At 41.3% G+C, this 13,902-nt stretch overlaps 3 protein-coding genes across 5 annotated transcripts in view; 2 read left to right on the top strand and 1 right to left on the bottom strand.

Annotated features, from left to right (window-relative positions):
• Positions 1-5,310: 5,310 nt before the first annotated feature.
• On the bottom strand, positions 5,311-6,366 carry LOC135348211 (N-alpha-acetyltransferase 20-like). Its single transcript, XM_064546427.1, has 3 exons — positions 6,224-6,366; positions 6,043-6,155; positions 5,311-5,905 (listed from the first exon to the last, which is right to left on the bottom strand). Exons 2-3 carry the CDS (start codon positions 6,153-6,155, stop codon positions 5,485-5,487), a joined length of 534 nt encoding a protein of 177 aa, XP_064402497.1. The 5' UTR covers positions 6,224-6,366; the 3' UTR covers positions 5,311-5,484.
• LOC135348190 (leucine-rich repeat flightless-interacting protein 2-like) lies at positions 6,339-11,018 on the top strand. Its single transcript, XM_064546383.1, has 12 exons — positions 6,339-6,496; positions 7,667-7,895; positions 8,208-8,339; positions 8,461-8,499; positions 8,585-8,659; positions 8,717-8,826; positions 9,109-9,169; positions 9,276-9,432; positions 9,752-9,868; positions 10,067-10,146; positions 10,436-10,540; positions 10,733-11,018. Exons 2-12 carry the CDS (start codon positions 7,710-7,712, stop codon positions 10,838-10,840), a joined length of 1,170 nt encoding a protein of 389 aa, XP_064402453.1. The 5' UTR covers positions 6,339-6,496; positions 7,667-7,709; the 3' UTR covers positions 10,841-11,018.
• Positions 11,019-11,509: 491 nt separating this feature from the next.
• Positions 11,510-13,902, top strand: part of LOC135348162 (adhesion G protein-coupled receptor E3-like) — a 10,944-nt gene continuing 8,551 nt past the window's right edge. For all 3 annotated transcript variants that reach the window (XM_064546343.1, XM_064546342.1, XM_064546341.1), the window contains exon 1: positions 11,510-11,690. In XM_064546343.1, the coding sequence (XP_064402413.1) occupies positions 11,669-11,690 (22 nt within the window). In that variant the 5' untranslated portion in view covers positions 11,510-11,668. The remainder of the gene's footprint in view (positions 11,691-13,902) is intronic.

Genomic DNA, 13,902 nt, shown 5'->3' with positions numbered 1-13,902 from the left:
AGGTGGGGATGTGATCTTGAACTTTGTCCCAGAGACAGGGAAATTGATTTGACATAATTGCGCATGCGCATTAACTACTGATCATTGCACTTATACACGGGGATTTGACATCGAGGTTGCGCCCAAATGTGGCACAGTTAAATTATGTATGTTGTAAATCCCTAGTTGGGCGGAGCCCGACTGTCCCTGACGGGAGGTCGGGTTGCAAGCCTATCTGGAATTTGTTCTGCGCATTATAGTACTGCTATGAATATTATTCTCAAGTGGGTGTTAACCGACTTGATGACGTGTAAACCACAGGATGGCACAGCAATATACTGCATGCGGTTTTGCAACTAGATGCAAGCGGAAGTGTAACCAAGCCACGTGAAAAATGCTGCAATCTGATAGGGCGCCACTAGAACAAATCCCAGATAGGCTTGCAACCCGACCTCCCGTCAGGGACGGTCGGGCTCCGCCCAACTAGTAAATCCCCATCTATGCCCGTACTGTACTGGGGGAAGACTCTTACATAGCTGTACAGAACTCACTCTGTCACTTCCCTCTGCCATTGAGTCAATTATTCCCTCACTGCAGCAGCTGAAGTGGCATAGATTTTTGTAATACTCATAGCAACACTTAAAACAACGCTAAAACAATTGTAATTTCTTCAATTTTACCAGTCACAGCTAAACAATATTAAATATTGATTTCTACTTGTTGCAAGATTTGAGACCTATAAAATGCGACTATAGTGGTACATTTTCGATAGAAACTAAGTAAAAAATCAAGCTTAGCATGTTCTCTTACCTATATAACCGTATGAAAAGTAAAATCTGTTTGCTGCACTGGCGACAACGTGATCAGTAATTGTGCCACTTTTGGCTTCAATTATAAGGAGAAAAAATATTGAAAAAAAATCCGGAAGTGACATCACTAATAGTAGTCTGACATGGTTCGGTACACCACATAGCCCATCTTCTTGTACATTGCCACGGCAACCACGTTTAAAACTCGGACAAACAGATTGACGAAATAGCACTTTTTACGTTCTGAGACATCCTCCAGAAATTTTATTAGTTTCCCGGCAACTCCGAGTCGGCGATGCTCCTCGCCCATGGAGATAGCAGTCACATGACCATGCCAATTAATTCGGGCCTCTGACTTGCCCATAACATAGCCCATTATCTTGCCAGTGGGGGACTCAGCCACTTGGAAGTACTCTGGCCACCTGTGTAGTGTGTGCATGCAGAGGCATTATTGAAATCACAGCGCCACTCTAATGAAATGTAATGCAACAGATTTTTATGGAGTTTAGAACAAGCATGCAACTGCATGCGAGCTAGCTAAGTTTAATAGAACAGTGTGCGACTGAATAGTTGCACTAGCTATCTAAAACTAGCTACTCAAAGCTATCTAACTGCAGCACTCTAAGTGAATGTAACTCAACTTTTCAAGGTATTGTCCGGATATTTACGTAGAACAAATGTAATATTAAAGCACCGGAGTGTCCTGTCCGTTGTATTAGAACAACTAATGAGTGTCCAGAAGTGTCCGATAAATTAGAAGATATACGGTATCCAAAATGAAAGCACCGCGGGTGCTGATGCCTTGGTGGATGTGTCATAGCTACATAATATAAAGCTACTAGCTATTGTTAATACACACATGATATCATGATGAACATTTTTTGCATTAATTTTGCAGGGAAACTCAAAAAGTCGACCATAATTGTTGCTATAAAGGATGCCAGACAAAAGTTCAAAGTCTAAAATTAGCAGCTCTCTTCTCTTATGCAGCTACCAATAGCTAGCGTTCTAGTGCAGAGCTAACTATACTAAGTAGAGTAGCAACACTCCATGGACAAGTTTTCTACGCACTCCTGAAAAGGCTGCAATGGCATTCCAAGTAGGCATAACTCAAGAACGAAGTATTATTTTGCAAATCCACGTATCAAAATCCAAGAAACGTGGCTAGAAGCCTATAGAACTCTTACTTGCACTTCATTGATCCTTGAACACAACACACACACACACACACGTGCACACTACCGTATACCTCGCTTGCGTATGTATTCTATCGGTATTAAAATACCGACATGTATCTTAGCCTGATAAATAGCATCGTCATCGTGTAAATACTCAAGTGAACTGTGCTCTCCCACCAACTCACTTCCACGTACTGGCAACCTGTGTGGGGGGGTCGTTAGTGCTCTAACTGTGGGGGGTCGTTAGTGTTCTAGTTGTGGGGGTCGTTAGTGCTCTAACTGTGGGGGGTCGTTAGTGCTCTAACTGTGGGGGGTCATTAGTGTTCTAGTTGTGGGGGTCATTAGTGCTCTACTGTGGGGGGTCGTTAGTGCTCTAACTGTGGGGGGTCGTTAGTGTTCTAGTTGTGGGGGTCGTTAGTGCTCTAACTGTGGGGGGTCGTTAGTGTTCTAGTTGTGGGGGTCGTTAGTGCTCTAACTGTGGGGGGTCGTTAGTGTTCTAGTTGTGGGGGTCGTTAGTGCTCTAACTGTGGGGGTCGTTAGTGTTCTAGTTGTGGGCGTCGTTAGTGTCTAGCTATGGGAGGGGGTCATTAGTGCTCTAGCTATGGGAGGGGGTCATTAGTGCTCTAGCTATTGGAAGGGGTCGTTAGTGTTCTAGTTGTGGGGGGTAGTGGTAAACCTGTTTCTGTATCTTGTCTACTCTAGACTGGAAACCACTCCCTTTATTCTTTTGGGAAACCTCATCAATATTGTACGCTGTAGGGACATGAGATCATGTTTCAGAGTAATTATCACACTGTACATCTGTGAGGAAGTTGGAATTAAGTAACCCACATGCAGGTTGTTGTCCCTTAAGGCTATTGTGTAGGCTATTGTGAGCTCATTGTCTAGAACATATATAAGTATACTGTCACAGTTCCATCAATCTATATGTAACTAATATGCCACGGAAAGGCTTGAATCTATTCTAGTCTAGACCCTTGCAACATGGCTTAGATTGAGGCTTTCTCCCAATAAGATTTGTAATTAATTAAGCCAGTCTGACTGTGTGCATCTGCAATTAAAAACATAAGCTAGTGTTAATTGTTTGTCTCTACCATTCCGTCAAAAGAGAAAAGCATAAAGGACACCAGGATAGTAAGGAGCCACCCACTAAGTGTTAGTGGTAAGCCCACCTTACTATCCTAAATCCCCCCCCCTCCCTAGGCTGTAAAAACTGGGTGAAGATCCAAAAAAGATACACCTGTACATGCAACTAGCACTCCCTCCCATTGAGAAGAGCATCACAGTCACTGACACTGGCAAACTGCGAGTAAGAAACTTTCTTTTATTGTCAACGCAAACATGGGACAGGATATATAAAAAATAATAAACAGTTGAGGGGTTAGTCATTGTTCAAATGTCCATTGGCTGATAAATGGTTTTATAGTAATGTACTTGTTGTTACTGTTGTTATCTTCCCCTGTAGAACACTGTCCCTGTCCTCCAACTGCATTGAGGAGATAAGCAACCTAACAGATTGAGTGAGCCGGTACACTCATTTCATAATTTTGGCTGGAAACTGAAAGGTAATACTGCATGTGCTTGCTAAGCTAATGTGATGTTTGGGTTCAGTCTCAGGGATTGAGCTGATGAGTAAACTGCTTTCAGTATATTGAAACGGCTTGTATATAGGTGCTATACATGTCAACAATAATGTCAAAGAGCAGGCTCTCAAGAGGGTGCCCAAACTATAAAGAAGTTAGACGGAGTTCCAGTGATAGGTAAAGCAGACGATGAGGACAACATAACTATTTAGACCTTATTGTACAAACTTTGAAAGATTGTTATGTACGCTGTATAAAATATTGTAATCCACTTGGTGAGAGTGCGACCATATGGTATCGTACTATATCGCACCATATGCGATCATATGGTGCGATATATCAGAGGAGTAGGAAGATGTTTTTGTAAGGGGGTGCTGATGTGGCTGGAGGTCACTGAAAAATGTGGGGGTCCGGGGGCTTGCCCCCGGAAAATTTTGGCATTCTACATTCCCGGAGATAAATTCTGAGCAAATTTGGTATAAAATTATCAGTACCAAAATTTGCCCAAATAATTAATTCTACGTGAGTTTACCTGGATAAATTGTTCTGCTATTATAATATACTATAGAGTGGGTATGAATATACAATAAGGTTCATGTTCATCATTAGCCTCCTTCACCGCCCTAGTGGGAAGTGCGGCCTGGGATCGAGGCTAGTTCATCATCAGGTTCATAAAGATGTGCAATGTGCTTGCTCTTTATAAGAGATATCTACGATGTGGTTCATCTAGCTGACCTTTGTACTGTGTACGTAACTATGCTAGTATAGCTAGCTAGCTCCGTATTAAACTATTAGCTACTAGCTTGACTACTAGCTAGCTAGCTGTTCTGAACTTCATGGAGCAAGTAGGTAAGGTAGCATGAGATAAGGGGGTGCTCCAGCACCCTGAGCACCCGTGCTTCCTACGCCACTGTATATACATACATACTACTATGTACTACTTTATTAATTTGTGCTTCTTTTATGGATGCTCTTATTGTTAAATCACAGTGTTCTGCTTTAATAATATCACAACTTGCAAAGCTACTTCAACTGTACCGGGCATGTTCTTTGCAACAGGGCCATATGCAATCCTTAGACTGTTTCGTATTGCCCTAGGCAGTTCCAGGACTCCGGTGACTAGTGTCGAGTCATTTATTAACCGGCCACTTTCTTCCACTGCTGCCTGCATCTCACTTTTTCTGGATCTGGGCCACACAACGGGTGGGTTGTTGATAGCTCTTAATCTTACAGGTATATAGCGGGCAATGCCTTCAATGGACATGCGCAATTTCACGTACACAGGAGTGGGCGGGACAACAATCTCAGGGTAATTTTGGTAGTCTCGAATACCCGCCTCAACCTAAAATCACTAAATTTTGGAGGTTTGTCATTAGCATAATTATTATTATAATTATTTGTCAAAAGATGTATAACGGTTGAATGGAAAATTTGGAGACAAATACAGATGAAAAAAGCGCTAGCATACTCTCAAAAGTACATGTACAATACAGTAGACCGGAAACCACACCTCTTTATTTTGGGAAACAACATTAATTTTCTTTCCAAAGTACATTATTGAATTTTTTTAGGTTTTATTATTAGCGGGTACAAATTCGCTAAAATTCGCTGAAGTACCCACTTTTATAATAGTAATACCAGGAGTACATAAAGATCCTACGAACTCCTGGTAATATAACACACAAGGAAATAATACGGCCAGTGGCAAATACTTTATATTTGAAAGGCCTCTTTCTAAGCTTTCAGAAAATTGGAAAATCGTTAAAGTTGGATCCACGAAATTCAGTTATGGCATTCAAGAGATTACAATGTACAAAGACTTACAAGTGAAGCAAAAGTATCCAAAATAACAGTGACATCAATATAATATTATTGTACGGTATACAAAACTCTATAAGTATAAATGCATGAATTGTTTGATTCAGTAATGGGTGCTCAAGTGTCCTCTAGCTCAGCTATCTCCTCTTGAGTTGGCTCTCTTTCCGATATCTTATCGACGTCCCAACTCAGAGCTCTTCTCATGTCATAAGCATCTTCATTGCTCATTCCAGTATAGTAATCTGACATGGTTCGGTACACCACATAGCCCATCTTCTTGTACATTGCCACGGCAACCACGTTTGAAACCCGGACAAACAGATCGACGAAATAGCACTTTTTACGCTCTGAAACATCCTCCAGAAATTGCATTAGCTTCCCGGCAACTCCGAGGCGGCGATGCTCCTCGCCCACGGAGATAGCAGTCACATGACCGTGCCAATCAGAGGACTTGTTATTTCGGGCCTCTGACTTGCCCATAACATAGCCCATTATCTTGCCAGTGGGTGACTCAGCCACTTGGAAGTACTCTGGCCACCTGTGTAGTGTGTGCAGAGGCAAAAGCTAACTTTTAGCTGGCAAGGAATCCAATGGTATATGAATTTTAGTGAAGTATGTCAAAGTTATGACAACATAATATGGTCAAACTCAACACAAATGTGCGATTTTTCGTACCTTGAGAGGTACATTAGGTAGAAGGCAAGGTTGTACGTCTCCGTCAAGGGGTCAAGGTTCACATTGTTGAACTTGAACAGATCGTCGCATCGGAACTGCCGCAGTGTCGTCATCTGAAATAAGGACACAAGGGGTTAAATTTTGATACGTTAATTCAGTCTATAGAACCCGTATATATTACCTTTCTTTTGCTGGCTGGTAGAATACAGTGGAAGGGGTGAACTTAAAGAGCTGCTGTGAAGTGCTTCTCTTTTGATATTTATAGCCGACCACGTGGGGGAGGAGCTATAAAGGTGGAGATTTACATTGTTTATACATCTCGTGCGCGCTGAACTAGTAAAAATGGTGGCGTAATTTATGCTAGTCTGAATTTTCAGTGAATACTCTTTACTTACGAAACAAGAGAGCCCTTCACAAAGCCGACCAGTGCGAGGCACTTTAGAGAGTGGAAAAGGTGTGTTGACTGTTTTTAAGGCTCTGTAAATGAACAGTATTAGTGAGAGAAGTTATAACCTTCTCCATAGTGCTAGTGGGTAGAGTATCAGGCTGGTTGGGTTGGTAGCTACTAGACTGTATCCAGGTGTGTGTTACTATTAATTGTTCAGTTTATCGTTGGTGATTTCTGTGTAAGTTTCCAATGATTGAGTTGTGTTGATTCTTTTGTACGTGTATTGCCTTTCACACCTAGTTGTAATCAATTGCAAGATACGTTGATGATTAAAAGAGTGCCGCCTTATGTGGTGTGAATATATACATCTAGGTTTCACATCTTTGTGGGGATAGCTTCTTCATACCATGGACAACATGCTTTGAATATGCAGCCAGTCTGTACTCTGCCATATTGTCTGCCATATTGGTACATAATTATGTGTGACCTTAACCAATAATTATAGTGTAGTCTAGCCACTAGAAAGCAGGACTCTACTTCCACTCCAGTTTCCTCTGTGGTGTGTTGTCAGTTATTGTGAGGCCATTTCCTTGTGTGTAGTGTGTAACTTAATCTGTGTACTTTACTGACACATGGACATTAACTTTATCTTGCCCTAAACATTACATAGTACATACCAACAAACCAACCATTGCTCACACGTATGTTCTGTGCTGAGCAATATTGTCAGGGATGTGCCCACACTGGTCGGTGATGGTGGTTGGTACTAACCACCTCTAGACACAAATAACCATCTCTTAGGCCTATAAAAAAAAAGGCAAATTTGTGTGATTAAAATGGCCATCACTTCACCAGTTCTGAGTGGCACATCACTGTATTGTGTGTTCTGTGTCCCAGACATTCCTTGTGTCAGTGATTGTCTGTCTGGCCGTTTGTTTGTGCCAAGTTGACCTCTAGTGCTTTGTATGGCAGGACCACCACTTGTGTGTGTTTGCATACAATCATGTATAATACCTTGTAGAAAGAATAATGTACAAGGCTCTGTGTATAATTATTATAGTCCATTGTACTTCGTCAACTGTAGAGCATATTTATTCCTCCAGAACTTTGATCTGAGCATGTCATGTGATAGGCCTTGTCTAGAGCTACAGAATGCATCTCTTAGTTGTGATATTGATTGCTTTTTAGTGAAGTTGTGACCTCCCGAAACCATCATTTCTATTTCTTTCCCTGTAGTTGAATCATCTCCACATATCACACACCCTCACACCCTCACAAGATGAGCTCCTCCCCTCAACGATCGATATCCACTAGTGGCACTTCGAGCACCAATGTCACATCGCCACGACGATCAGTCTCATCATCAGGTCAAAGTACGTTGCCACGTAGTCGAAGTAGTACGCTAAAGAAAAAGAAAGACCTAAGTGTGGATGAAGGAACTGCTCTCAACGATATGCACAAAAAAGTAGGATTTTAAGTGTTACTAATAATTATTATTACAAGCATGTCTTTTTTAGTGATTATTTTAGTACTGAATTGTTCTACACAAAATAAGATTAGCCTGTGTAAATAGTCACAGATCTATAAGCTTACTGTTTTTTAAATATGCATTATGCTTTAGCGGATCAAAACTATGAGCATTTAAAATAGGTCCCTAATCGCCATTGTAACTGTATGTACGGTTAAAAGTCTATACACACACCCACACTCACACACACACACACCCACACACACACACCCACACACCACACACACCCACACACCACACACACACCAGGCCAACAAACAGTTTGAGGATGAGAGACGGCGTGAATCGGAGGCCAAGACAATATACGAGCAGAAGATGAAGGAAGATCAGGACAAGTTCTCAGATGAAGAGAATGAAACCCACACCAGAAATAAGTACAAGGTTCGTAACTTACTAGCTCTACTTCAATATTACTGTTTCTATTTATATGGAAAACCTTCCGGTACAATCACAATCACGTCTTGTGTGTAATTTATTGAATGTGCTTGTTCGTTCCTCTCAGGATTCAAGTGCTGGCCTAGGAGGGAAAAAGTCACATCGGGTAAAGATCATCACCCACCACCTTGTTATACACTGTTTGATATTTGCGTTTGTCCATTTGATGATCTTTACCCTATCCTCCCCAGGCATCCACCGACAGAGAGGGAAGCACGGGTAGTCCTAGTTTATCAAATGGTCTGGACGCTATTCGACTGTGGCAGGTGAGCCACACCCCCCCCAACATACACCCCCACACACGCCCACACACACACACACAGGAGAAGTATCACGATGCTGACAGTAAGTACAGAGACTCCATGCTGGCCAATGCTCAGCTCTACAATGAGAAGACTGCTCTTGTGTATCAAGTGGAGGTGCTTAAAGACAGGTACAAGTTCTAGCTGTGTCTAGAGTTAGAGGTGTCTCTGGATCCTGTCGATTACGTTCAGATCGTCCATTTAAAAATCTTATTGATGCATTCAGAATGACCTTTCCAATGGTGTGCTTAGATGCAAGTTCTGATTAGTCGAAATCCACCAATTTTAACAAAAACAAAGGCTTTCATAGCTTTGCTATAATTTAGCCAATTTGGTAACTGCACACATACATTGTATATAAACCTGATATATTGCCAGTAATATATCACATGTTTGCCTCCATTGCTCCACAGACTGGAGGACTTGAGACAGGATCTAATGGAAGTCACTGCAGACCTTCAGAGAGAACAATCTGTAAGTTCATGTTATGGTTGACGTAATGTACTTATTACTACATGTATATTCGTGCCAACACACGTATGATGCCCGCCCACATACACGCCCACATACACGCACACAGACTGTTCATCACCAACGTCACCACGGTGAAGCACAAGCCTCAGATATTGAGAGCCTCAAGAGACAGATAGACCACAGAGACCAATTCCTAGAGAGGGCAGGTCTCCACATACCAACTGATGAAGCTGATGAAGAAGAGCAGCTGAGAAAAAGGCCAGGTAATGATCACACTTCCTCACCACTCCCTCTACACTGTGTCTAGTTAGCTTTAACAGGATTACGGGTACAGATAGGTTTGGTTTTATTGAGCTCTTGGATGTCCTCGTACTTTTCTTTGATAGTTTCCCCGTCTTTTTCTTTGGCTCCTCTTTTTTATCTCAAGTTAAAATGATCCTATTTCGAAGCCAAATAGTGCATTCAGCTCATTAAAGTTTGCGTTATTTTGATAATAATTATACCATACTTTATGACCACGTCCATGCAGATGTAATTGTCAGTTTTTTGTTTTGTTACTGTTTGGTTGTTTCTTTGCCTCAGAGCTAGACCCAGAGGAGAGAGAAGAGTTACAGAAAGAGATACAAGAGCTGAAGGATGAGATTGCCTCCATGAAGAGTGGGTCAGTGCTGGGCGACCAAACACCAAAGGACATAGTCCGTGAGTTTCTTTACGTATAATTATTGCCTTGGTGATGAAAATAATGGTTTGGATACATAACTTGAGTCTTGAGAATTGTGCAGCCCTTGAAATGCCTCTCTTAATAAGTCAGTATTGTAACAGTGCTAGAATCTATGTTTCAGTCTGTGAAGTACTTAATTGACTGCCCCCTCCACACCCTCACACACGCCCACGCAGAGGTGAGCACGAGAATGGTGAGCGAGTACAAGACCAAGCTACAGATATCAGACGCAGAGAAATCACGACTGGAGGGAACAGTGAGTATAACGTAGAGATACCAGAACACACCCACTATACAAGACCACACCCACTAACACCAACATCCCTACCTGCATGTACTGTACAATCAATTTATGATTACCGTATTTGTGAACTAAAGATGGTTGAATTTACTGTGGTGTTAGTAGCCTGCCTAATAAACGCCTCCCACAAATTGTAGCCTCCTTTGCCAGCAAAAAACATTATTTTATTAGCTGCGGCCTCTGATTAAGCATATACGGTGTGTGTTGACTGGTACCTTGATGCTCCCCTCTTCCCATCCCCTAGGCAACCCGTCTTACAAGTCAGGTGACCCGCTACAAGGGTCAAGTGAAGGAGTTGGAGGAGAGAGAAGACGAGCTCATGAAGGAGAAGAGGAAGCAAGCTAAAGAAGTGAGTGTGGGTGGAGGAATATGTGAGGTGGTGTGTGGGTGGAGGGATGTGTGGGTGGGTGGTGGAGGTATTCCAGTTGTAACTACTCAACAATTGTAACGTGAGATGTAGTCATTAGTAGTCAATTAGTACTACAATCCTTAAATTTGTTTTCTAATCGTGATTATATTCTCTTTGTTTCCTCCACTGCAGATTCGTAGTCTACAATCAGATAATGAAGACCAGAAAACTGAAATAGATTTACTCAAAAGGAGAATAGAAGCACTTCGCAAGAGAAAAGACTATTCCTTAGACTCATGATGTAATCATTTGATGTCATAAATTATGACTCATAATTATAGCTAGCGAGGGTCTCTTAGAGACAAATAAACCTCCTCATTTTTAGCTAGTGTGTTTTACTCAGTCTCTGTGAGATTCGTATTCTGTTGTTCGGTCGGGGAGATTAATATCTTATTCTGCATCAAAATAATTATTAATGTTTGTAAAAAATGTTAACTAGTCTTCTGGTGCTGTTTTCACAATCTGAATATATTCCATTCCTGTCAGTGTCCATACAGTTCTGCCGCGGCATGCATGAGTGGAGAAGATCCAGAGGCAAACCTGTGCTGACCAATACTACAGCTATAATATATTATATATGTAATGGCTATGTGCATCATTTGCACTAGCACCATAGCTTATATTTTTGTGCCTTTTGTGCGGCACTGGTCTGCGTGTACGTCACACGTACATTAGTACTTCCGTATTTTTTTCACGTGACCTCATTCCGCATGAAAGGCCCGGCCGTAGCCTCGAGGCTAGGATCCACATTTTGTCACATATCGTATAGCGCGAAATTTTCGAGGGGCTTAATTTTCGCGGATTTCGTTTACATGTACCATGCATGCAGAGCCATTGGCAACGTCTCACAAAAATTATTGTTCTTTAATTAGATTATCTGCTATAACCATTTAAAGGCGTGGCTCCGGTAAGCAGTCATTCCGCGAACATTGTGCAACAAACTAAAGTCATACGCCTAACGGGTATATATTACTCTTTTCAGGTCAGTTATCCAGAGGCACCTGGAAATAGTAACAATAGGCCTCACCAGTAAATTTCCTGGATCCACCCCTGACTGATTAGAAGTTTATGCTCCGCTGTTGCAAGAGAGGTAAGTTGCAACAGACTGTCACTCAGTGTAGGCCTAGTATTAGCTGTAAAGGTGGGTATTTGTCTAGTACCTTATTCTAGTACGTACTGTTTGCATCTAACATGCAAACTTTGCGAGTGTTGATCACTCTGCAAAATAAAATCGTAATTATTACTTGCCAGAACGCAATAGTTAGATTTGCTGATTTGGCTCATATGCAAAAGTTTTTCCTCCTCCACAAAATATTCTGTAGTATACACTAATCAGATTATGCGTCTGTCCATGCATGACCATGTACTGGTGTTCTGCAATTTCCACTGCTGTGGAGCAGGTGCATGTGTATACAGATGACTTGCGTCAACAAGGTTCTAAATAAAATCAACTGAAATAGCTACTGTATAGCAGGTAATTTTTGTTGGCGGAAATTTTTGTTTGCACTGCCCAATTGTGGTGGAACAATTTTGATGCTCTAATTTTCGTATGATGCTCTACAATATGAAAAATGTGAGAATTTCCATCATACGAAAATAACCAGCCATACGGTACTACGATCTTTCAGTTTTTTGGCTGTATATAGCTCAGGAAATAGCCGCTGCTTAAAAACAACCTTACCTCGAATCTAATGACTACTTTTGCAGTTCTTGTCTCGAGGATAATGAATCATTCTGTTCTCTATTTAAGTGTAATCCAATTTTATTTGCTAAACCACACCCAAAACGTTCTCTATTTAAGTATAATTGCTAAACCACACCCAAAACGTCATATCCGGCCGTAATATACGTATAAAATTACATTGAAAACCTTGTTTGGGACAGCCAGCACTGGCCGGTAAGGGAATAGCGAGGTGGCCGTACTTCAGGGTGAGTTTTGTGCAGTAAACATATAGCTAGCATTCCGTGCCAAGCCAAATGGCCGGTATATCGAGGTGGCCGTACTTCAGAGAGCCGGAATAGTGAGAGTCTACTGTAGAGCTATAACTACTAAGTAGAATAGCATGAAAAGATTTTGCTATTCCTGATTCTGGAGAGACTGCAACATACTGGTACATGGTATAAGCAAAACTAGCCTTTACTCAAGAATAAACGCCTTTGTTAGCAAGATATAGCATTGCTAGAAGCTTATAGAATCACTTAGCTGTACTCCATTGCAACCATGGAGCAGTTGTAGCTATTATAAAATTCTATGGCTTAAAAATCAATTATTTTGACCACCAACCATGCTCTAATTAATATATATAGCAAGATATAGCATTGCTAGAAGCTTATAGAATCACTTAGCTGTACTCCATTGCAACCATGGAGCAGTTGTAGCTATTATAAAATTCTATGGCTTAAAAATCAATTATTTTGACCACCAACCGTGCTCTAACTCCCCCAGCTGTGCTCTACAGCTGTTTGCATAGACCTTGCAAAATACTAAATCAGCACTGCATTACCACAAAACCACAATACAATGTTGCTATGCAAACAACATGTAGTCCTAAGCTTCCAGCACTTATATATTAAATGGGTACTTTTTGAGGGCTACAAAAATTAATGGCTAATCTGCGAGGCCCTCAAAAATTGCCCGCTATAAGGTGGTATCAATATTATAGTAAATGCTCTCACGATCTACTCTTGGTGGTATGGAAACTCACATACAAATTATGGTGAGGATCGGAAGTGAAGAATGGGCTGGGACTAGCTTGCATATACCAGCAGATATGATATACACGTAGCTATTAATCTGTCCACTGAATATAGTGTGAAGGCTGAAGAAACTGTTAGTACGAAGTACTGCAAAGGACCTCAAACACTGACAGATCACAAAAGATAGTTTAAGCCTGCTGCTTATACGAGAAATGTGAACGGACTCGTTGGTCAAACCGATGTACCACAGTGAGCGAGTCAACCATCTGCAGGTTTCTTAGCGTAACAATTTTTCGTTCAGCATGCAAGTCTCAGCACAAGGTGTTGATAGACCATTCTCTTCAAATCCTCCCCGGTTCCAGTTCTAGAAGCCATCATTGCTCATCACTATACTACATGCACGTACATGTATTTATACTATTTGTTTGCATAGCAACATATTGCATGACATTGTATGGTGGTTTTGTGGTAATGCAGTGAATGATTCCTTTACAAAAAACTACAAATATTTATGTACGACAATTTTAGTTGATTGTTGTTATGCCTCGAGGGATACACTAACAGCTTCTATAGGCTTCTAGCCACGTTCTCTTGGATTTTTATTT

The sequence above is a fragment of the Halichondria panicea genome, chromosome 14 (genome assembly GCF_963675165.1).
Source record: "Halichondria panicea chromosome 14, odHalPani1.1, whole genome shotgun sequence".
Lineage (NCBI taxonomy): Eukaryota > Metazoa > Porifera > Demospongiae > Suberitida > Halichondriidae > Halichondria > Halichondria panicea.
This window is presented reverse-complemented; position numbering and strand designations above follow the sequence as displayed.